At 43.6% G+C, this 24692-nt stretch overlaps 1 protein-coding gene across 7 annotated transcripts in view; it reads right to left on the reverse strand.

Moving 5' to 3' along the window:
* Positions 1–24692, reverse strand: part of SWT1 (SWT1 RNA endoribonuclease homolog) — a 793385-nt gene that overhangs the window by 405174 nt on the left and 363519 nt on the right. For all 7 annotated transcript variants that reach the window (XM_069232008.1, XM_069232009.1, XM_069232010.1 and 4 more), the window contains one exon: positions 549–691. In XM_069232008.1, coding sequence (XP_069088109.1) covers positions 549–691 — 143 coding nt within the window. The remainder of the gene's footprint in view (positions 1–548; positions 692–24692) is intronic.

Here is a 24692-nt window from a genome sequence, read left to right on the forward strand (position 1 = left end):
AACAATAGCCATAAAATGGTGACTCCCTCAGCATATCTTTGTTTCATGTTTAAAGTGTTAAGTGACACAGGTTCTGTTTTATTCCAGATGCTACTAGTGTATGAGCTGTATCACTCTGTGGTGGGTCATCTTAGCGAACATATGTCTGTTGTTACCATCTGTAAAGCCTACCACGATTCTGCTGCTAGCCGAACTACCTCATGCCTTTTCTTCACCCGCTAATTGTTGTAAAGTAATTAAACAAAATGTGTTAATAAAAAAACAATAAAACAGATTAAAAAAAAAAAACATGATTAAGTTTGTGAAAACCATAAATTTGACTTCATAACTTTACAGGGCTTACCTTTTACTGTATTTCAAATATTTACAAAAGGACAAAAAATATCTTCAGTGGGTATATATTCAAGTTTAGATGGACAGTGGAAAATAGAGATGTACAGCTATATCACTATGCTATCTGTTGATCAATAAATAAACCTGAGCCACTCCATGCATAAGGCTCATAAATATACTATAACCTGAACTGTATTATAGGTAATTCAACTTACCTTCATTTAATGGTGTTAAGCTTACATGAGATGGCTGGCCTGCCGAGGTCATAATTAAATTCTGTGCCGCTGCTAACAAATCTGCTTTTGATACAGCTTTGACATCGCTCACTAAAGCTTTATTGCAAAGATTTTTATCATCTCTGAGAAAAAAAGAATTGTCATAAGTAATGTGTACACCCATTATCAAACTGTATCAAACTTCTCCAATAAAATCTACAAAACAAATATGACAAGGACTGAACTTTATGGAACTAAATAGCTGTGGACCGCAGCTCCTTATTTACCTCCCTGAGCTAGTGAAAAAAGCAAACTAATGGGACTTGCCAGCAAGGTTGCTATACTTTAAACGAGACCGTACCAGTATTTCTCACAAGGCCTGCTACACTTTGACTCAAACATTATTAATGCGTTATAAAGCACACATGCCACCAGCTAGCCTTTTCAGAGCCTGTACAAGGACTGGAGGAAACAGAGATAAGGCAGACAAACTTAGATGAAGAACTCAGAATAGTCACTTAAGAATGGGATGATAAACAAAGGGGTGTTTGAGAAAGCAGAGATAAACATATTGTCTAATGATTAGCACTTCAGAGGTGCTGCTAAATGTTTAATGAAACAGTACCAACAATACCCTGTTTTAGTAGGACACTAACAGCATTTTACTGGGGTGGGGGGTAGTATATACGGGTCCTATTTACAAAGGTAAATATACAGATTAGTAAATCTAAACATGTAAATTTACTCACACTTTGTAATAAATGTTCTGCCTTCGGCTAGTCACCATTTCAGAGTGAACATTTACTATAAAAAATGTAGACTTATAGGATCCCAACCCTTGAAACCAGGGAATGGAGCCACATTTACAATTATAAAGTTACTAGTAGTAACTACTCACATAGTTGGAGGTCTCCTTGACCACAGTGGATATTTCCCAAAAGATAAGTATAGGGACAACTTTAAAAAAAACTAGTAAATATGTTTATCTTAAATATGAATGTAAGATTTATATATTCATTGTAACTGTATAGCAAAATTAAGTTACTTTTTAGTTAAATATGTCATTAATTTAAATACATTACATACATTTTTTAAATATTTATTTAAAATAAGCCACCTAAAGTGAAATGTATATATTTATTACATAGTAAAGTTACTAAAAGTTACATATATAATCATTTAAATTAATGTAATTATAAAAAATAAAAAAAACTATTTTCTTTTTAATTGAAAAGGTTATTGCAATATTTTATGATACACTTTGGGCCCCAGATAAAACTGTCGGGCCACCTACAAATGTCAATCTTAAAGAGTGTGTATGCATGTGAATATATATTTATATAACCTAGTGGCGGTCGCCGTACGGTAGTTATAATTAGGACCATGTTTCCATAGAAAAAGTGTTTTTTGACTTGCCTATATCTTTGGCACTGTTTCACAAATCTTCACAAAATTTTCCCCCAAAAAAGTGCCCTGGTGATTCTTGTTTCGCATGGAAAGTTTCAGGATGATCCATCAATCGGTGGCTGAGGAAAAGGGAGTGGGTCACAAAAGTTGCATTTCTCTTGTTAATTCCAATAGGTCCTTTAGACATGACTACAGTCTGACGTGCTGGACGGAATTACACCAAACTTGGCAGAAAACCAGCTTTCGGTATGCAGATTGTGCTTATGGTTATTTGGTGTAAATCCATTCAGTAGTTTACGAGAAATTAAGGAAAATCCAAATTTGTATGCCTCTGGCCACAAATAAATCATGAATATTAGCAAATTTTCGCCAAAGGGCACGCAAATAGAAGCACTGTAATTGGCTGGCCACAACCTGACTAGAAAGTTGCGGCTGTCATTTTATGTTATGGAAGGACTCTCTTCCGGGACACAAAAAAGAAAAGAGAAGTTTAGACAGAGAGCTGCTCCAGTAAGGAGCACCCTGCAACACCAGTGATACTCGTGATTTGCTCATCTCAAATGTCTTTTCTAGAAAGGTTTTCAAGCATAGGATTAGCACAGTGCCATTCACATCAAGCTAAAAAGGGACAAAGTCTTTTGTCAATTGTACAGCAAAATCTTTAAGCATAGGATTGGCACAGTACCATACTTTCCGAGCTGTAAAATGATAAAAGCCTTTCACCACTCCAGGCACAGTATTACAGCTCTGGATTGGTAAAATACCATACAAGCCAAATTGAAATGAGCAAAAGCAATCTCTGACATGTGTTTTGCTATCAATTTAGCTATTCAGAGAGTTTTAGCTTTGTCCAGACACAAGGGAGCACCCAGTTAAAGTCAAAACAAAATCCCTTCTGGGTTAGACTGACACATAAATTAGGCAAAAAAGAAGAGTGAACTCTCTGTAGTTTCCAAGTTTAGGCAGAGAGCAGCTCCAGTAAGGAGCACCCTGCAACATCAGCAACACTGTAGATTAGCTCACCTCAAATGTCATTTTTTCTAGCAAAGTTTTTAAGCATAGGAATAGCACAGTGCCATCCACGGAGAGGGACTATCCTCCAAATCAATAGGTCCCTGTACTGTTTTCTCCACTGCTGGCAGGGGCGCAGCGGGCTCATCCCTGTCCGTCAGGCACCTGCACGGAGAGAATGTTTCTTGGGTCTGGGCTGAGTTGCACGATGCATCCCCTGTTCTGCTGGGGCACCCCATTTTACTGGCCTCCACAAGTTTGGTGCAGAAATGTGTAATATCATCCAGGATGATTTTAAGTCTTGCTGGGAATAGCAGGGAATATTGCAGACCTTCTTTACGCACCGCCTTCTTTTTACTTCCAGGAATAAGGTTTACTTGGCTTGCACGGCAGTCATGAAATCAGGAAAAAGAAACATCCTGCTATTCCTCATGTGGAGTGGGCTCCTCGCTCTCGTCCGCGGCAACAGTTGTCCCTTTTCTTGGAGTGGAGCATTTTGGCCACCAAGGACTTGAGCGGGCGGCCCAGGCCATCGGGACGGGCCGGCACCTGATGTGTCCCCTGCAGTGGGAAGAAGGGCGTCAACTGCCCTGGGCCACCTCTTCACTTGGACATCCCTCCAAGTATGCCACCATGTCACCAGCTTCCGTGCCCTCAGGGGTGGGGGGGCACTATCCTGATGTTTTTCTGTCAATTGCAGCCCTCAGCAACTTTGACCGGGTACTCTGGTATAAATACCCGATTCAATAGTTCTGCTATTTGCAGCCTCAATGTCTGCTGACCGTGTTGCAAATCGCCAAGTCTCATTTCAGCACTCTTCCCTTTGTCAGAGAGCTTATGGTGATCAGTGTGCAGTAGCCCCGCTTCAGCAGACACACTGCCAATCTTGCTCTGGAGACTGGCCTAAGATTCTGCTATTGCCACGAAAATGTCATCTAGCTGCAACTGCAGCAGAAGCGACAATGGCTTTATTGCCATAGTGGTAGTACAGTGTTTTGGGCAGGTTCCAAAGGCTCAGGCCGCAAGCCCAGAGCCCTCCTGATCTTGGATTTGCCTATGGGTGTGGCACGGCAAATGAGGAAGTAAGACACAAAATGCCAGGCCTCTTGTGCCAGTGAATACAGTTCGAGAAGGGGGGGGTGCATAGATTTCAAAGCTCAAGGTTCCCTACTGTTATCCAATGGGTCACCATCAGAGTCTGTGATCCGCTCCACAACTCTAGGAGGGCCGCTTCACCCATTGCCTGTATCAAGGACGGCCTGTCATCAGCGAGCGGAACAGTGCCAGGGCAAGGAGTGATGGGTTCAGTTTTTAGGGTGGGGAGTACTGGGCATCGTCAGGACAACGATGGGGAGTAACCCCTAGCCATCTCAGCCGGTCGATAACTCCCTCTGCCTGTGAGCGAACATCCCTGGCCTATCAGTACTTATAACAGGGGCCACATGGGGAGTCCAGCCCTCACCAGGCAAAGTCCATTTCGCAGAGGCAGCAGTTCCCATACTGTGTGACCATGTGGCCCCTCAGGCTGCATCTCATGAAGCACCGGGCACTGAGTCATGCCCCTATCCTCTCCTGCTTTGGGGCACTGCTGGTCAATTGCGATGCTCGCGCGCACCTGAGTGCTCCCGCTCACAGGGCACCAGTCTTTTCAGTGGAGGGAGTGTCTGCCGCTCAGTGAGACATGGGCCCTTCCATCTCCTTTGGCCCAGACCGAGTCTCACCTCCTGTGGACTCCTATATGGGTTCTAGTGCCTGTCCCCAACCGCTGCAGCTCACCTTGTCCCTCCATTGCACCTTTTCACCCTGTAGTCGTTGGGGCAGAACAGTCCCCTGCTGCGCCCTGGGGTGCCTCCGCCATCGATCCTCCTCTCCATGGACTCAAAGTGCTTTGTCAGGTTTCAGCTCATCACCCGCAGCCGTCTCCCACTGGGTGCAAGCCTGGTTGCCATCTTCACTGTCAGATGCATACCGCCTGGACATTGAGAGCCCGTGCGGGATGCATGGTCCCACATATCTGCAGTACCTCTCCCACCCCTCCCCAGGATAGTCTCAGGGCAGATACAGAGCTGGATAGTTACTCGTCCACCATCTTGGCAAGCTAGCCACGGCCCACTCCCACATTTACTACTTAAAATTAGGTGGACATATACAAAGAGTGCTGGAGTTAGGGAGGAGATATCCGCACATAAAAGATAGGAGTGTGGAAGCGGAGATCTCTGCACCACTTACTAAATAGCATTTTGTAGTACTACTGCAGCACAACTCCATATACAACAAAATACTGTTTGTGACTAAGCCCCCATGTGTTCTTATGATGCCACATTTTCAAAACAGTAGAGAGTGACTGACCTGTCCTTTGCCCCTGTATCCTAACTTGTGGTATTAGTTCTTATGAAACAAGCATGAATTACTTGCATGTTTACTAGCACTTTCTGAATCTCACTATTTAATTCTCAGCTCTGGCCATAACCCCTAATGGATAGATAAAAAGCAAGAAGGTAAACTGTTATCACACAGGCAATACAGGCAGACCATAACCGTGAAATAAGAGGTGTTGTTGGAGATTTGTTCTAATTTACAAATCTTAGATACACATGATTATATTTGGTTTGAAATAAGGCCTACGACAGCCCCAGAGTTAGTCTGCTAATGCTCACGGTCAGTGGTTATTGAATCAGTGATGGTGCTGCCGGGAGTCATGTTAAGGGGTAAACTTCTAATGGCCCAACAGCCTGTTAACCCTTCATCTTGGTGATTATTTCTATTTAAAAGTTCTGAAGTTATGAGCAAGTCTTGAAATACTCCTCCAACTGGAATCCCACCTGCATATATTGGAGAGTTCAGGGTTAATTTACAATTTGACTGGCATGAAGCACCATCTGAATGGATTGAGGCAAAACATTATGTTGGAAATTCAATAGAGAAAATCATCACAGAAGTAATCATGGGGACTACTAAACACACTGATGGAGTTGGGGATGAGGTGGTGGAAAGGTCACTCAGGAGAAATGAGCAAGAGGACAGACAGTGTCTTTCGGTCAATGTATTATGAAAAGTCAGGCAAAGAGGACGCAATTGTGCTTTTTTGTCTTTCTGTTGGATGTCTGATATGAAGATTCTTCTAGCAAACTTAAATGGGGTAACAAAAAAAGGAAACACAACCTCTTTCATAAACGTCTTTGGGCAATCCAAACCAGGCATTATTTTGTTGCCACAGATCTATTTCATATAACTAACTATATCTACTAGCAAAGTTAATTGGCATCCAGAAAGAACATTTCTGTAATGCTCTGCAGCACACAGAGAAACGACCACAATTAAGAGGAAGGCTAGGTTACTCTTGGTAGGAATAGCTATTAGTTAGCAATGAAGACTGTCACTAAATGCTTGTGTGCAGAGAACTTATAATTGGGGAATATTGTGGCTCTACTGTAGATGCCCTGGAGCCACTGGAAAAATTGCTGTTGAAGATAACAGCCTTTCGACAAGCAATGATCCAGGGATTTTGGGAACCACCTCAATGATGCTATAACAAACTCAAGTCTTTAAGTCCCCCTTTATAAAAAACATTAATAACTATGGTACTGGGGTGGGGTTGACAATGTATACTGTGCAGTTGTAGGTTTTCTATTAATTTGATGTGTGGTGGGCACTCATGGGAAAGGTGATATCTTTAAATACTTTCACAAAAAGTATTTCAGCCAAACACATAATGAATTTTTCCATAGCTGAGTCATTTAAATGTTTAGAAACTGAAACTCTCTCCTGGTTTTGCTGGACAATTTGCCATTTTATTTGGTAACTACGATAGGACAGTAAAAAACAAGTTACTTACCTTCTGCCGTGCTCTTTTTGATGGCTACCTTACCTAACTGAAGATTCCTTTCTTACCTTTAGATTATTTTCCAGGCACCAGACTGGATCTGGGAGTTTTCATAGCAATGCCCACAAGTTCAGCTAGGTGTCACTTTGCGGCTCCAAGTTGAGGTCATTCACCCTGGAGGGTCAACATCATTTTCTTACTCAACTAAGTCTGTGCTCTCAGGTGCAGAGCACAAAACAATTTGAGGTCCCATCGTGGAAATCTCTGCGACTATTTTAAATAGGTAAAAAGAGACCACTCCACAGCATAGAGAAGTGTGGGTGCAGTGAGGAATCTGTGCTTAAATTAAGTATTCACCAGAAAAGCATTACCGAAGGTAAGTATCTTGGTCTAATGATGGATACTTGTAACTGCAGACTCCCCGCCTTTAGAATAGCTACCAAAATAATAACTTCCAAGGTGGACAGTCAGTGGAGTGGCCTGAGACCAAAAAGTCCTGCAGGATTAAATGTACAAAATGCCCTTTCTTTCGGATCTGGCTGTCAAGGCAGTAGTGTTTCATAAACTTGTGCATTAATGCCCATGTTGCAGCTTGACAGATATCAAGGATGGCCCTCCAATTTGCAAAGTGGTGGTGCCAGCCTTAGTCCAGGTGGAATGGGCTTTCAGATCTTCGGAAGCTGCTCTGTGAACAATGCGCAGCTTATCTTAACTGTGAGGATATGCATTTTGATGGAGTTCTCTATTGCACCACCTTCCCTTTCTTCAACCTGGAGGATCCTGCAAATAGCTGATCATCCACCTGATGGTCCTTGGTATGATCAATCTAGAACCTTAAAGCTCCTAAGTCAAGAACAGACACTCCGAGTCCCAGTGCATTGGTAGTACCCCTTGCTTTGATGAAACAAGCCTTGCTGATGCTGCTTTGTGGCTACTATGTAGCAGATCTTGATACAGAGGACTATCCATCATGGCAACGTCCTTTTTTGCACTGTCTTACCTTCCTTTCCCACAGAACCCCACAAAAAGCTGATCATCCACCCAATAGTCTTGGAGGCGATCAATGTAAAAGCTTAAAGCTCATTTGGGGACCGGCATGTGGAGTTTCTCCTCCTTTTTAGAGGGATGAGACAGGGGAAATACCTTAGGTGGATGATGAATTCCCCAACTTCAAAGAGAGTCCACACCTTCAGCAGTAGGGCGGTAGCACCGAAAAAGACTGGTGCTCACTCACAGGATGAGCTGAGGTGATTGCGAAAAGGAAAACAGTCTTCAGTGTCAAAAGAAATGAGCTGCTGTTAGACATGTCAGCCTTAAGGTGCTCTTCCCTCAAACTATTTGCCTTCCCTCTCCTATTTTTCTGAATTCGTTTTTGCTGGCCTTAGGATTCATTGCCAACCAGTGCTAAAATCCTTCTGCTCATTCCCTAAAACATGTCAAAATTGGCCTAAACCTAATTGGCATATTTAATTTACTTATGAGTCCTTAGAAAAAGTGGAACAGTATACATCCAGGGCCTGTAAACAAATGCTATTAGCTGGCCTGCAGCAGCTATTGTGCCACCCACTTCAATAGCCCCATTAAAGGCCATTAAAGGCTGAATGCAGTTTTAAACTGGCAATTCGACTTGGCAAGATTGACCCCTTTGCCAAGACTTTAATTCCCATTACATATAAGTGACCCCTGAGGTAGGTGCTAGATAGCCCCTATGGCAGGATGTATTGTAATTAAAAGATTGGATATGTACTTTAAAATCTTACATTATCCTAGTAGTGAAAAATGCCAAAATTTGTTTTTTCCTGCTGCGAGGCCTACCTCTACCGTAGGATAACATTGGGTTGCCTTATTACATTTACTAAGTGGGAACATGTTTGATGTCTAAGAAATTGTAATTCAAAATCCCCTTTAAATTTAGTCAAATTGTGTACCTGCAGCCTTTCCTGGGTCACATGACTGGGTGTAGTTGGCAGTTGGGACTTTGTTTATTCCTCCCAGACAGCCACACACTAGAGGGATTAGGTGTTTACTGGCAGGAATGGGGGGGACAAAGCTGGGCACAGCCCCACTTACAAGTCAATAGGCTGTGCCCTCCCTGCCTTCACACAAAGACTTCTCACTACCTCATTGTTTAGGAAGCCAGGCTTGAGCCATGGCAAGCAACTATAAAGAAAGCATCAGGTATAAAAACATGACCGTCAGGCCCACTCTTCAGTTCACTTTCTCGACCTGTGGAATTACTCTCAGAGGTTTGCCTGCTGCTATGTACCTCAGAAGACTGCTTTGCTGCACATGGAAGGACTACTCTGCTGCCTGCAGCCCACCTTGACAGCCCACCTTGAACCCTCAAAGGCCTGCCCTGCTGCTTGAGCCTTGTTCAACTTCTTGCACTCAGAACTACAGAGTGACTCCAATGGCTAGTTGGCTGGCATACTGATCAGAGCCTCAGGGACAATAAAGGCCTCAACCATCTGAAAGCTCACCTGGACCCAGCCTGTATGAGTCCCAACCCCTCAAGTGGATCCTCCCCACTCCTGCGCCCTTGAAAATGGTAGCAAATGTGTACAGATAACCAAAATCTAAAACTAGGGACTTTTGAAATTTCTGGCTAAAAACTGCTCTGATAGCCGAGAGGATACTGGGACCAACCTGCTCGTCTACTCACCCAAGGAGCATCACCGGTAGGCCTGAATTCGCTGTAGCTCCTGTTATGTTTTACCCACAGCTGCAAATCTCATTCAGAGGTCAATCGCAGAAGAGGTATCCAGCCTTGTGGAGCCCTCATTGATTAAAGCCTCCAGCCTTGTCCCGCTGGAGATTTTTGACTTCTAAAAAAAAAGACTACGTCTGAATGTGGAAATCTCCCCCAAGACTTCCCCCAACGGCTTCTCAATTACATTTTCTCTTTGGACGCTGCTAGCAGCAATGCCCCACTGAACTTCTACCTTCTCAGAACCTTTTTGTTGACATTGTTGTTTTAAGTCCGAAGTTAAGTGTGGACGGGCTCAATCCACTTCTTGTTTCTAAATCATGATCCATCGCAGTCGGTGCTATTAGATATTTATTTGTGGTGTCAAATAATGTATTTAAATGTACTCTATTTTTCTCAATTAGAGTAGGATTTGTCCTTGTGTTTTAACTTTATTACTGTTTGGGTGCTGCAAAAATAGTTTACACATTGACTCTAAGTTAGGCCTGACTGTTTTTGTGCCAAGCTACCCGAGGGTTAAGCAAAGGTGACTTTTCTGGTCCACCCTGACAGGAATTTTGGCTTTTGCTTGAGCAGGGTTAACACCCCATTTAAGAAACAACCTAATTAATTAAAGCTGCTGTACTTTGGCTTGAAGGAAGTACACATAGTAAGACTAAGGACGAAATGAAGGTCCCACTGTGGTATTATAAATGATGTAGGAGGAAACATGTTAAACCTTTAAGAAATTTCATTAGGTGCTGAAAGGGGCGAGAAATAAACTGTAAAAGTGCCCACTACAAGGCCTTGCTGGGCCAAAGACAACAAACAAAATAACCAACAGATTAGCTTGCAAACGATCAGCCCTGCAAGCACCATGTATTTGTCCAAGTGCAGAGCATAAAAAGACTATGTAGAAAAATGCCTAGCAGCCGCTCAGACATTCATAACTTCAGGTAGTAAGTCAAACAGTCAACTATTGCTGCTCAGACATCATGCATGGTGGTGTGGATTGAGCTGATTTGAATGCAAGATTGTTCCAACAGAAAATCTTTCTGAAGCAATAGCTTGATTGGAGAACAGATGCTCATGCCCATAAGTTCTGAGTATCTCACTGCTCTGGAGTCACTAGGATGACTGACGTTCTTAATCTTCTTCAGAACTTGAGGCAGGAAAGGCAGTGGTGGAAAGGCACAGGAATTTGCCACTCTTACTAGAATACTCCTCCATGAGAGAGTCTTCTTGGAATTTCAAGAGCACAATTTCTTGAACCAACTACAATTTATGATCCGCAAAGCACCGCTGGCAGAGTTTGTCTGTACTGGTGTTCAAAGGTGCTGTGAAGTCGTTTACGCCCAGAGTAAATGCCTGAAAGCACCAGCTAGATCCAGAAATTAAGAGCCTCTTGTGCACAGAACCCCAAACTACCCTGTTTGCTGAAGTAATTCATGGCAGCAATGTTGTCCATGAGAACCTTAACCACCCTCCTGCCGATGGACAGTTATAGCCACCATCTTGCGCTTTAGAGCAGGGTTTGCAGAAACTGATGGCTGAGGAGCCTAGAGATTAAGACTACGGGTAGTTCCAGAAATGGCGAGATACGCCATTGAAGGAGGGCCTTTTGTGAGGGTGTGTCTAATGCACAACACAGAAGGCCAGTTTAGCAGGACAACAGTATTTGATTTGAACGACTTGAAAGCAACATGCAGCACTATACCCAGTTTTGTTGTTTACTGCACGAGATTCAGGCTGTGCATTTGTCTCCGTTGACAGTATTATACTTTTTAAAATGCTTTTGATAGCTTTTTACCGAAGATGATCTTCTTGCTTTTGCGTTAATTTTTGTGGAGTGTTTTTTGTTATGTGATGTACACTTATGCTATGTTGATTTGTATAGCACACACTAATCACCCGAGCGGGTATCCATGTGCTCGTTGGGACGAAGGCATGCCACATAAAATGTATAAATACATTAAAGTTCAGACTCAGAACTTCAATAGTTTGTTCATATTTTTTAGATGGAGCATTCTTGCATCTAGATGTGGATGACTTCCATGCACTGGTCTTACATCAGAAGAATTTGGAAGTCACCAGCACAGTAGAAAGTGAAACTGAAGGACTAGTATGGTATATTTTAAAAGGTAGTCAGTAAAGAATAACCTAATTGCAAGATCCAATGATGAATTTTATGACATGACAGAGAGGGTCTATTTTGCATTCTCTTTCCCTACTGTTTATTTATCACAGCACTTCAACAACTAATAGGCATTGGCAAAGCCAATAGGTTTTGCTTATGCAGGACGTTTTGTCACTGTCAATGTTTTTTAAATATGTTGTACAGTGGCACAGGAAGGCTGCTGTGCAACATGACTCATAGTAATAAAAAACAAAGCGCTATGGTGTAGCCAGCGCTGACCGTGTTATCGTGCTTTTTTAGGTCGTCCCTAGGCAGCGCTGTCTGCAAGACATGTTGTATTCAATCTATGGGCTTTTAACCATGTCCACTCTTGTCAATCGTTCTTTGTTGTGCTTGTCTTGAATGCTTCCTTTTTACTGATGCATTTTTCTAAATGTCCCTCCCTTTTTTGCTTAGTTCCCGAAGGGGAAGAGCTGATATCCGCTGAGGTCAGGGACCTTCTGTTGAAGGGTGCAACTGAGTATTGTTCCTGGCATTACAACAGATTTGTCAGAAATATTTTTCTTGTGAAAATGAAGACCAAAAAGTTCAGGCTTGTGACCACCTTGAAATAGTTAAATCAGCTTGTGGTTTTCGCCATTTAAAGATGGAAATGGTGGTTTGTCTAAGAGACATGTTGTTGGGGAACTGGATAGGTTCATCTGGATCTGAAGGACACTTATTTGACTGTTCCTGTATTTATGGGGCACAGGAAGTACCTGCAGTTCTTTTAGCAGGGAAATCCTTTATGGTTCAAGACCCTACCATTTGAACACTCCTCAGCTACCTGATGTTTTACACCAAGCAGCTGAAACCAGTGTCGGCTTTCCTCAGATCTCAAGGCCTGAGGATGATTATGTATCTGGACAAAACGATTTTCTTCAGTCAGAAAAGGACTCTCTTGGTACAGGAGGTGCACGTAACCGTGTCTCTTATCCAGAGTCTAGGGTTCCTTGTGAATGTGGGAAAGATGGACCTTATTCTCTCTTAAAGGGTGGACATGAAAATGAGTTACTTACCTGTAACTGCGGTTATCTAGTATTGGTCTCTTTCATAGATTTACATGCTTGAGTCATTCCCAGCTGTCAATTCTGGAGGCCCACGGTACCATAACATAGAGGTATGTATCATTACCATAGACCTTCATGACAATGAGCAGACTCTTTAACAACCTATTTATGTCTTTTGTTAAAAAAATAAAAAAAGATCAAACTTGAACTCTGACCAATTAGGCAACAGCACTCCCCAGAGAGGCTCTTTCCCTCAGATTTGCGAGCACAAGTGTAATATTTGTACGTGAGTTAAAAGGGGAGCCTCCAAGAGGAGGAGGGTGGGTCGCATGTGAATCTATGAAAGATACCAATACCGGATAACTGTAGTTACAGGTAAGTAACTAATTTTCTTGTCCAGTATTGGATCTTTCATAGATTCACATGGTTGAATCAGAATAATAAGCAGTTTCAAGCACTATGTTATGAAACAGTATAAATAATATTTGCGGATGGTGGGTAATAAGACAATGCAACAGAAATACATAATCTAATCATAATATACTGTAAATAGAGAGTCATACTAATAATACCATTTGATAACCAAACATAGATGTTTTATTTTTTAAACAAATGTCCCTCTAAATAGAGGCTCACCTTACTAGAATAAATGCCATAACACTGCTTGTCCTACAGCTGCATCATAGCAGAGTGCCGACTGCAGGCAGTAGTGCTGTGTAGATGTGTGGGCATTCTTCTATGTTGCAGCACAGCAAATCTTCTCCAATGGCACACCTCCAAAAAGAGCAGCCAAGGTGGAAACTGCCCTTGTTGAGTGTGCTCTGGTTTTAGATGTAAGCAGTTTACCTGCCTTTGAATGACAAAACTGGATTGCAGTGGAAATCCATTGTGCGATGGTGGCTTTAGTAATTGCAGACCCTTGATGTGCTGGACTATATGATACGAAAAGTTGATCAGATTTGCATATGTTTTTTGTACAATGCAAATAACATTTAAGGCACCTCTTGCATCCAGAGTATGAAGCGATTGCTCAGATGGGGTAGTTGGATTGGGGAAGAAAGTGCGAAGAAAGATTGGTTCATCCAGATGGAAATGAGTTGGTACTTTTGGAATAAATCAAGAATTTGTTCTTCAATAGGATGTAGTCAGAATGTTACTTATGTTGTGAAAGTTTGTATCGCACTGATTTGTCTTGCAGACATGATCGCTAATAGCAATGCTACCTTCCAAGTGAGAAACTTTAAGTCCGCCTTGTGAATGGTTTCATATGGTGGTCTCATGAACTGTGAAAGTACAATCTTGAGAAACCATTTCGGAGGTGGGGCTCTGACCAGAGAGAAAACTCTGATTCATCCTTTCATGAAATGTTTGATTATTCTCTCCTAGCAAAGGGAAGGAGAATGAAAGTACCTTCTAAATGTTTATATTCCTGCAAGGTGGACCTTGACCGAAACATGTACCAATTCAGATTTAGCCAGAGAGAGGAGATATTGCAGGATCTGCTCAGGCGATGCTTTTCAAGGATTTAAGTTAGATTGCTGACACCACAGGCAGAATCTTTTCCATTTTAATCTTTATGTTTTGTTGGTGGAATCAGCTCTTGCTTTAGCCAGGATATCTTTGCAGTTCTGAGGAATGTTTAGATCTTTGAATTCATTGAACTCAGGAGCCATGCACACAAGTGGAGAGATGTTGGGTCTGGATGGAGAACTTGCCCCTGGTCAATATTGTTGGAAGTGGTGTAAGGTGAATGGATTTGCATTCCGACATCAAGCGAAGTTCCATAAACCAGTGTTGTCGGGGCCACCTGGGGGCAATGAGAATTAGGCGACAATGCACTCTTTTCATTTTCCTGAGAACCGCCAGTATGAGAGGGAACAGGGGAAGAGTGTAAGCATAAATCCCTGACCATCTTATCAATAAGGCATTCCCCCATGACCCTGGGAGCGGGTACCGACTCGCGTAGAACTGGCATTTCTTGTTCCTGTCTGTAGCAAAGAGGTCTAAAGCCAGTGTGCCCCAATGTGAGAATATTCTGTTTGTCTACGTTTGGTCCAGCTCCCACTCATTTCAGCTGCCTGTTGCTCTGCTGTGTGTTGCTGATTCCTGACACATGCTCTGCTTTTAGCAATATGTTGTGAACAGCGACCCAATTCCAGAGATCCTAGGCTTCTAGGGAACGTGTGCCTCCGTTTGCTTATATAATGCATGCTGGTCATGTTGTCCATACAGACCAGCACTGATGAATGAGCCTGCTATCAATGGAAGAAAAGCCTGAAGAGTGAGAAAGAAGGCCTTCAATTCCAGACTGTTGATATTCAAGGCTTTCTGTTGCTTCAACCACTTTCCCTGAATTTGTAGGACCTGCAGATGGCCGCCCCAGCCCTGCAGGGAGGTGTCTGTGGTTATCACGAAGTTGAGAATATGAGGAAGAAATGTGAGGCTTTGAGATAAATGTGAAGCCTGAGGCCACCACATCAAGGCATTCTTCATGTTTGGAGTGATAGTTACAATATCGAACGATCCCTCCTTCTGTATCCATTGCTTCTGCAACTCTTCCTGAAGTGGTCTCATCTTCAATCACGCAAGAAGCACTAGACAGATTGCACAAGACATCATGCCTAGCAAGGACTTGTACAGGCGTATTGAAACAGACCTTTTCTTGAAAGCTTGATTGCCAGATGTTCTAATTTGTGTTGTCTGTCCTGGGAATAAATATGCCTCGTTGTGTATAGTGTCTAGAACAGCTCCCAGAAACAGTATTTTCTGTTTTGGGATTGTATCTGATTTTTGAAAACTGATCGTAAGACCTAATTTGAAAAAAAAGATCAGGACAGGCTTGAGTAAACTTTGTTGATTGTTTCATTGTCGGGGCCTTGAGGAACCAATCATCCAAGTAAGGAAACACTTCATGGCCTTGGTTCCTGACAGTGGCTGCTACTGGTGCCAGGCACTTTGTAAATATGTGAGGTGCTGATTTTAGTCCAAATGGGAGAACTTTGAACTGGCAATGGGTACCGGCCACGGTGAAGCGAAGACATTTTCTGTGCTTGGGATGAATGTGGATGTGAAAATAAGTGTCCTGCATATCGAGAGTTGTCATAAAATCTCTGCTACTGAGGAGGTTCAGGATGTCGGGAGGGTGACCATCCAAAATGACTGTTTGCGTAGGGATTTGTTCAGTTTTCTTAAGTCCAGGATGGGTCTCCATTCCCATGTTTTCTATCTTGTCATAAAGAATTTGGTATAGAAGCATATGCCTTTTCGAAAAAAAAGGAACTCTCTTGATTACGCCTTTTGCAAGCATGATGGGGAGTTCCTTTTTCAATAAGTGAAAATGAGGGAGGGGGTGGGGGTACTCCACTTGGGGGTTAGTTCAGTGGTGTTTGTGTAAATTCCAGAGTGTGACCATACTCGATCAGGTGTAACACCGATTTGTTGTTTCCACTGTTGTAAATGTCCGGACATCTTCGCACCCTCTGGATGAAGAGATGTCATTGTGGCCGGTATCCGATGTAGGTGTGCAACCTTTTTCTCTGGGCTGGGTGGGTTGTTTTTGGCGGGGGACCCTGTGTGGGGTAGGCCACGGCGACTGAAAGGGCTGATACTGCTGGTGTTGGCAGGTATCCCTGTAAGATGAAAATCCTCTTCCGCAGACTCCACGAAAAGGAGCTTTTTTTGTATTGGAGGGTGCCTAGGCATCTTGCTGTATCCTTGTCCATCTTAATTGCTAAAAGCGCATGTCCCTCAGTCGTAAGCCATGTCAAGAACTTTAGCCTATACCTTAGGTCTAAAATACGTTGATTTTAGCCATCCTTGGCGTCTAAGTACTGCTGCCCCAGCTTGCTGAGGAGAACCTGTTGTGGAAATATTTAGAGCACAATTTATTACCTCAGAAGAGGTACGCTCAACTTCCTCTAATATCTTGATCGCCTCTGAGGTCTTATCTTCTGGGTTGAGGTCTGTTACATTGCCAATGTCAAACCACATCTGTCTATCCTAGCGGCCCACGATAGCGAGGGCATTTGCAGCACGCACCACAGTGGCAGACATGAGGGAAAGCCTTTGCCCACTCTGTCTAAAGATCTACCTTCCCTGTCTGGTGGTGTGGAGATAGGGGCGGAAGGATTTTTGAATCGTCTTTGAGCCACTTGTGGCAAAACTGAATCAGGTTTAGGATGACCAGTTAAATATGCAGGGGAATCCTCAGGGGCCTTATATTTTTGTATCTACCTGGGGTGGCACTGCTACCACTGAAGCCGGATTCTTCAAATTTTTTATCCCCACCTCCCAGATGTAGTCTATTATGGGGATGGTTCTGACAGACTTACTTGCCTATTCCTTGAAATCATAGAGAAAACAGTCGGCCTTCTTGACCGAAGTTGGGAGGTGAAATCTGTTGGTTGCTCTATCCATCAAGTTGTGAAATCCTCCTATGTCTTCAGGCGGCTAATCAGGTGGATGTGGAGGTGAAGGTATGGGAATGAGATACACATCCCACTCATTTTACGGCTGAAGATTCTCTTGGATTGCTCCTCGTCAGAGGAAGAAGGGTCCTTTCTCCGTAGTGTTGCCATCATTGAACGTGGCATAAGTCTTAGAGTTAAATGGGGGAGGAATAGGTGGTGGCGTAGATGGTGTGATAGGCCAAGGAGGTAGCGCCTCTGGTGTCGTGTCAGAAAATCTTGTTTTATAGTCTTGCACTAGTGAGATAGGTAGTTGTATGTTTTCCTGACTTTTCTGATAATGATAACGTTCATAATCTGATCTGTGTTGAGAAGCGTAATATTGATGGTAATATTGGTCCTCTTCCTCATAGGCGTCATCTTCCTGGCATTTAACCAGAAACTCAGATGGACTATGTGCAGTGCCGAACAGTCCTTCATCAGATTCCTCTAACTCCACAAGATGTGCTGTAGGATAGGAAGAGACCTTACTTAGTGAAGTAATAGATGTGTAATTAATGAACGATCCAATACTGGATAAGAAAATTAGTTACTTACCTGTAACTGCAGTTATCCAGTATTAGTATTATTCATAGATTCACATGCGACCCGCCCTCCTCCCCTAGGACGCTCTCCTTATAAGTCATGCACACATATTACACTTGTGGTCGAAAATCTGAGGGAAATAGCCTCTCTGGGGAGTCTTCTAGAGGGTGCTGTCACCAGATTGGTCATAATTCAAGTTTGGTCCCTTTTTAAAAAGGGACATGGATAGGTTGGTAAAGAGTCTGTTCAGTGCCGTTAAGGCCTATGGTAATGATACATACTGCTATGTTATGGTACCATGGGACTTCCAAATGGACGACAGGGAGTGATTCAAGCATGTGAATCTATGAAAGATCCAATACTGGATAATTTGTGGTTCCTAGCAAACACAGAGAAGGGTGTGTTGATGCTGCCCGGCGAGAAATTGACAGGGATCAGGAAAGAGCTGAGATCGGATCTAGTTTGGACCCATATTCATTGAGATATTTGACGTGGATGGTGTGGTTGTTCATGTCAGCCATTCAAGTGATATATTCAGGGCCCCTTTATTATTGGGTTCTTCAAAGGTTAAAGATAAGACATCTTCAAAAAGGCCTGCACTATATTTTCAGTTGGTACCATTACATGGCGAAACAATTGCAGATCCTGGTGGATCGTCCATATAAACGTCAGGAACGGCAGAGCAATTTTTCCCTCTTTCCCAGATCCTGTTTAAGAATCCACTGCAAGTCTATGGGATGGGAAGCGAAGAGTGGCAGCTTCTGGACTGGCGGAAGATTGTCCTGGTGGAAGATTGTCCAGGAGGAAGGAGTCATGGCACATAAATTGTTTAGGGCTTTCTAAAGGCTCCCTTGCAATTCAATACCTGGTGAAAGAGAGGATAAAAGCAACAGTCCTTCTTCACATGTATAATCTGACTGCTGTCAAGTACGCCAACAAACTGGGAGGAACTCAGTCGAAACTATTAGCAGAATTAGCAAAGGCACTGTGAAAGTTCTGTCTCCTGCAGAAATATCTCTTGTGGCAGAATACATGTCAGGTTTGTTTAATCTGACTGTGGACTGGTGTTCAAGGAATATTTTCGACAGCAGAGAATCGAAGTTAGATTCCTATCTGTTCAAGGCACTGGAAGGTCTACAAGGTCCATTCTGTATAGATCTATTTGCCTGCAGACTTACTTCTCAGCAGGACAGATTCTCCAGTTGTAGACCAGATCCAGGGGGAATTAGTTACTCATGCGTTCTTCCAAGACTGATCAAGTGGGTTCATTATTCGGTCCCTCCATTTGTCATGATAGCGCTAACACTGGTGCAGATTCACATGCCAAAAGGCGAAGGTTATGGTGGTGACCCCCTTCTGGAGGAATCAACCTTGGTTTCCTTCACTTCTGGAACTCTCAGTAGATCGCTCTGTACAACTGATTTTTTTCCCCTCAAATATTAAGAAGCCATATGGCCTGTACCATATGTTAGTATAGCACAACAAACTGATCTTGGTGACATGAAACGTTTCCTGATGCCTGCAGCTGTGCCACGACTTTCAGATGAGGTTTCAGGTTACATCGAAGCCTCGTGGATCGCTGGCACCATCAAGAATTACAAATCAGTATAGGGCTTCTGGCATTGCTGGTGTCTGGAAAAGGGTTTATATCCAGTTTCAGCAGGTGCTGCAGGGGTGTCCAACTTCTTGACTTCTATTGCAGCAAGGAGGAAGTCTTATCGGACCATTAATGGTTATAGGTTGACTATTTCTATGGGTTGTGTGGTTAAACAATAGGTGGACATCCTCAGATATGTAGGTTGTTGAAGGGTATTAAGTATGGGAACCCTTGTACACAGTTATGTGGGATGTTAATTTGGTCCTACTCTTGATGAAATGGTTGTCAGATAGTGATGCTTTTATGGTTAGTCTCCTTTAAAAGGTTTTCAGATTTTAGCGCACTGGGCATCACAGCTATGCAGTTCACACCCACACAGGTTAATTTTTGCATTTTCAGGACGTAAAATTGCAGAGTTGCTCGCAAGAGGAACGTGAGAATGAGATGCAACGGAAGTAACGGAGGTGGGAGGTGCGACCGGCTTACGCAAGTCCTCCCAGCCCTCCTCGTCTCTCCCCGACTCTTGGCCCTCCGGTCCTCGGTGTAGGGGCACCGCACCACAGCCGCTTGCTGCCGCGGCCCATTCAGCTTCAGCAGCTGTGAGGCAGTGAGACAGAGGTGAGGCAGCAATGCGGCCGCAGTACCTACGGTCAACTCGACCTCCCGACCCCCCATTCCCCCCTGGCCCCCTCTGGCTCCCTGGTGCTGTTGGAGGTGCCCAGAACATCCGCAAAACATCCGCTGGTCCGCAGCAAGGCGGCTCGGCTCAACTCCCGGGCTCACTGTTTCCCCAAGTCAGTGAAGCTTGAGCCTTGAGTCTAGAGCCTGCGTCCTGGCACAGCACTGTGCAGGAGCAGCTATCCAGAGAATTCAGGGAGACCAGAGAAACCAGTGAGAGCCCAGCGAACCCAGTGAACCTAATGAACTAGTCTGGAGGGTTCTAGAAAACCACAGAGGACCTCTGAAAGAAACAAAGAGTGGGTCAGGAGCTAAATCAAACGGCGCAAGCAGCAAACTGGAGTGGAAACTGGAGTGAAGTACGAAACGTGGCATCTAGGTACTGAAATTGGAAAGAGGTACGGAGGCATGGTATGTATAAAAAGGGGGGTACTTCAACATTAAGAATGGATTTCTCAAACCCCTTTACTACCTTCACAAACTTCCACAGCCCATAGCAATACCATCTATCCTCTAGCTCTGCCACAGTGACCGCCACGGCCACCTGAATCAGCACCAAGACCCGCATTAGACATGCACTAAGATCTCCATCAGGGGTAACGTCCATCAGCTCAGCTTTGTACAGCTCACCCTGTCAGACGCCTACTCCAGCAATTGGAGAATACACCAGATTAAAGGCAAACACTATTGGAGAAGATCTAGAGAAAAATCTTACCTATGGACTTCCTATATATCTGAAGGGTCCCCAGAGTGGATCATGCGTCTGCGTGGCAGACAACCAGCTAAACTGATTAATCAGGGGAAGGAGTATGCAGTCAGGCAAAGCACAAAATACTGCCACTAATCAACCCTCGAACCAAACAAAGAGGAAAAGGAAAAGAGAACAGGTATTGGAAGAAGCAATGGTTAAAAGGAGAGCGAGTAGGGATTCAGATCGCCTCAGCCCATGCAAGAGGCAGGTCCCAATCAACAAAACCGGCAGGAGTCCGGCTGAGCAAAGAACTAACATGGAAAAAATGAGCTGGGGAGAACCAGAGAATTGGGAAACGGGGACCATCCTGGAGGAGGAAGCTAGCCATGCTGCCCCATCCAATCTCCGTAAGATAACGGACTACTTTTCTGTTGTAAACACCTATGGTGAAAGCAGGAGTACCTCGTGGGCAACAACCCAACAAAACGCAGGGGGCGATAAGCCATTTATACGAACCCTGCACACCGAAGGGAGCCCTGGAAAGGAGGCCAGGGAAGAGCTACCACCCCCGTTCCCCTTTCACCAACAGTTGTCATCATGGACAGACAGCATTTGACGGGAGAAGCAGCGCTCACCGCCTCCATAGCCCCAGTAGCGCCAACTCCTGCAACAGAAGTTCCCCATACTCCTAGGCATACTCCTATGCAAGCAAAAACCATGAGGAATACTGTTTTATGCCCTACAAATCATTGCTGGACGTCTAGCCCAGCGAATCTATCCATTCCGGACTCAGATATGGTAGCAACCGCGGAAACCCTAGAACAAGACTCCCAGCAAGGTGGTTTAATGTGTCTCAGCCCCAAGCTCCACTCCTTCCTGACCTATGGACCAGAAGGAGAGGAGCAGGAGCAGGAGCACTAGGATACAAAATCTGGCGCCCCAAACAGGGTAGCAGAGGAAAAGAAAATCACAAATTCACAGAACGAAGCCCTCAAAGCAAATATAAATGAAGGTGCTTTAAGAAGGGATCAAAAGGCCAATTAAGGAATCACAATCCTTGGTGGTAATCAATGCAAACGAAATGTGGGCCGCAATCCTTATCTCAATGCAAGCAACAGTTATGGCGCTACAGTTTCATTCAAATAAAACGGACATTCAGGTAGATCTGCTAAATACTCTGGCGGTATTTGTCTCTGGAATAGACAGCAAATTGGAAGAATTAAATGCCCTGATAACAAGGGCTCAAACCAAGCAAACCAATGAGTTCACTATCTGTTCTAGTTAAGAGGTAGTAGACCCAACTTCTGTTAATCCTGGAAGGAATCTTAAAAGAAGTCCGCACTGCACGAAATGAGGAACGCACACAATTCAATCCTCTGGCTACCCTGTTAACATTACCGCCCCCTGTGCAGGAAGTAGAGGATAGGCCTATTTACCCACAAGTGATATCATCTTCGTTCATAGCAAATGAAGGGGACATAGCAGACAGCATCATCACAGTAAGCCCCAGTATGGAAACCGCAGAGACGTCGGTTTTCTCCAAAGCTGCCAGCAACGTCATGATATTGAAGGGCCCTAAAACTCAGATTCTATCAAAAAGAGAACGTAAACATGCAAGAAAGGTTAGGAAGTTGTGATGGTCTCATCATTTAACCACGATAAATCCAACTGAAATTACTCCTATAGAATCAAGCAAGAAGAGCATAACCTTAAGTGGAAGGCAAAATAAGAACACCGTTACCTATGGAAATGCAAGTGTTGACTTAAAGGCAGAAGTAAAGAAACCTCTCGACCAAGCAACTACAACTCGACCTATAGCAAGTGGTAATCACATGGATGAAAGGGTAAGTCCCCTAAGGGACCAGCAGAGTGCAAAATAAAGAAATAAAATCGCCAAGAGACCTTTGCCAACTATCACAGGCTGACGTAAGCAGCAAGAGAAATAAACAATGTACTAAACAGAGTGAACCCAGACATGTGAAACAGAATCGGCATTTGGAGCAAGATTGGTCCACTCAAACTCATATGAATAGCTATAAATTGAACTATGAGCTGCTCTGGATTCCTGAATTCATTTCAAGATCCCCTACAGATGTCCTTAACCGATCAACGGTTTTAAAACTTAAAACTTAAAAACACTTCCAGACCTTCACCATGTGTCTACGGCAGACATTGCTGCTATAAAATTTATCCAAGCAAGGGGTAACCAGCTTACTGATCCAACACTTGTTTTCTCAGCGCCGGACCTCCCCAAACAGATTGTGGAGAGGAAGGACCAATGAAATAAAAGGAGCTCTGTCCCCCTTGAGAGTTCAAATATGGAAGGAAGAAGGGAGGAAGAGACTAGTATCAAGCTGGAAATCTCAGTCTGATTGGAAATGGTTACTTCTAGCATTATTCACAGGAGCCACTGGTAAACGTTGAACTGTTAAGGATAAATCTCCACGCGGGGCTCTAAACATCTGCTTGTGGAACCGAGACGGCCTACTGGCAAAACTGGAAGATCAAGCAGTAATCCAATTATTTAGTTAATTTCATATTATACTTCTACAGGAGTCCTGGTCTAGGGAATCAATACCATTAATTGGTTTTACGGAATATGTTAGACTTGCCACAAAAACTAGCAGATCTGTCAGGGCAAAGGGAGGCCTAACGATTTATGTCAGCACAAGCTTGCTTGCCAAGATCACAGAGTTTAAGAAGGATGGTTTACCATTTCAATTAGTGAGGCTTGATAGATGGGGAAAAATACTCTGGAACCTTTGATTTTAGTCAACTTATTTGTTAATCCAAAAAAGAAACAGTTGAAGCTAACAATATATTAAACAACTTGGTAAAAATTAAAAGCACAGCACAGTCAGCATATTGGCTAATCTCGGGTGATTTCAATCTTTTTCTATTTCATAATCAAGGCGAAAACCATATTCAAACAGTAGCAACAGTACCCGGTCAAACTCTCCCTGTTAAATGTAGGAAAGATAATTTAGGGGAGAAGTTTATTCGCACCTGTGAATCTGCAGGTCTTTTCGCGTCAAATGTCCAGAGGCCGGATGATATCCCGCCTACATGGACAAGATCGTACGGGAAAACGGTCTCCTACTTAGATTACACATTCATTGGCAAATCCTGCACTGTATATATTAGTGACTGATTTTAGAATTTTGGACCATGTGGAAAGTGGCCACAAACCACAGATAATTAGGATCCAATCTTCACCACATAAGCCAGAAAGAGTGGCTCCTATGAAAAGACTGATTGGCACGGAAAATTTTAAGCGATTGAAATGGTCATCTAATAACATAGACAGGCAAGCAGAAGTGGCTCTATCGAAGCTAGAGTCTATGACTATGGACCCAGTAAATTTCTCTGGGAGATTTTCACTGTTGACCTCTTAAACCAGGATACCTAAGGAAATGCAAGAAAGGGACTACAACTGAAGTACCGTAGCCACCTACATATACCGCAGCCAGTTCGTAGGAGGAAAGCAGAAGTAGACAGACTGCTAAGACAACTGCGCAAATTTCCAGAAAATCAACCACTACTGTCTGCCTTGCGAGGGCAAAGGAAAATAGTCAAAAGGGAATTGTGGTACTTTATAAAACAACAGGAGGAGATGCTTTGGGCCAAGCTACACTATGCGTCTACAACATCAGATTCAAAAAGATTTTGGAAACTTATCAACTCCATTGATAAGGGTCCAAAGGCCGCTAACAATGCCAATATAACAGAGAAAGACTGGGTGTGCCCTTTACAGTCACATCTAAAGGAGTTGCCCAGAAGGGGCGCTGGCTCAGATGTTCCCCAATATTTGGGAACCCGATGTCCTTAACACTCTGAAGATTACGGCATCAGTGCTAATAAAAATCATCAGGAAGTCGCGAACTGACTATGCACCTGGCCCAAATGGTTTACCACAAGCGTTGTTTAAACAAGCAACCGAAAGATGGGCTAACTTCCTGGCTGCAATGTTTAACTATGTTCTGTTAGCAGGAATACAACCAGCAATGTGGAGAGGCTCAATAATCCACCCCATATGCAAGGGAGGGAAGGCTGCTTTGCCTAGTAATCACAGAT

Source organism: Pleurodeles waltl, chromosome 4_2 (genome assembly GCF_031143425.1).
Source record: "Pleurodeles waltl isolate 20211129_DDA chromosome 4_2, aPleWal1.hap1.20221129, whole genome shotgun sequence".
Classification (NCBI taxonomy): Eukaryota; Metazoa; Chordata; class Amphibia; order Caudata; family Salamandridae; genus Pleurodeles; species Pleurodeles waltl.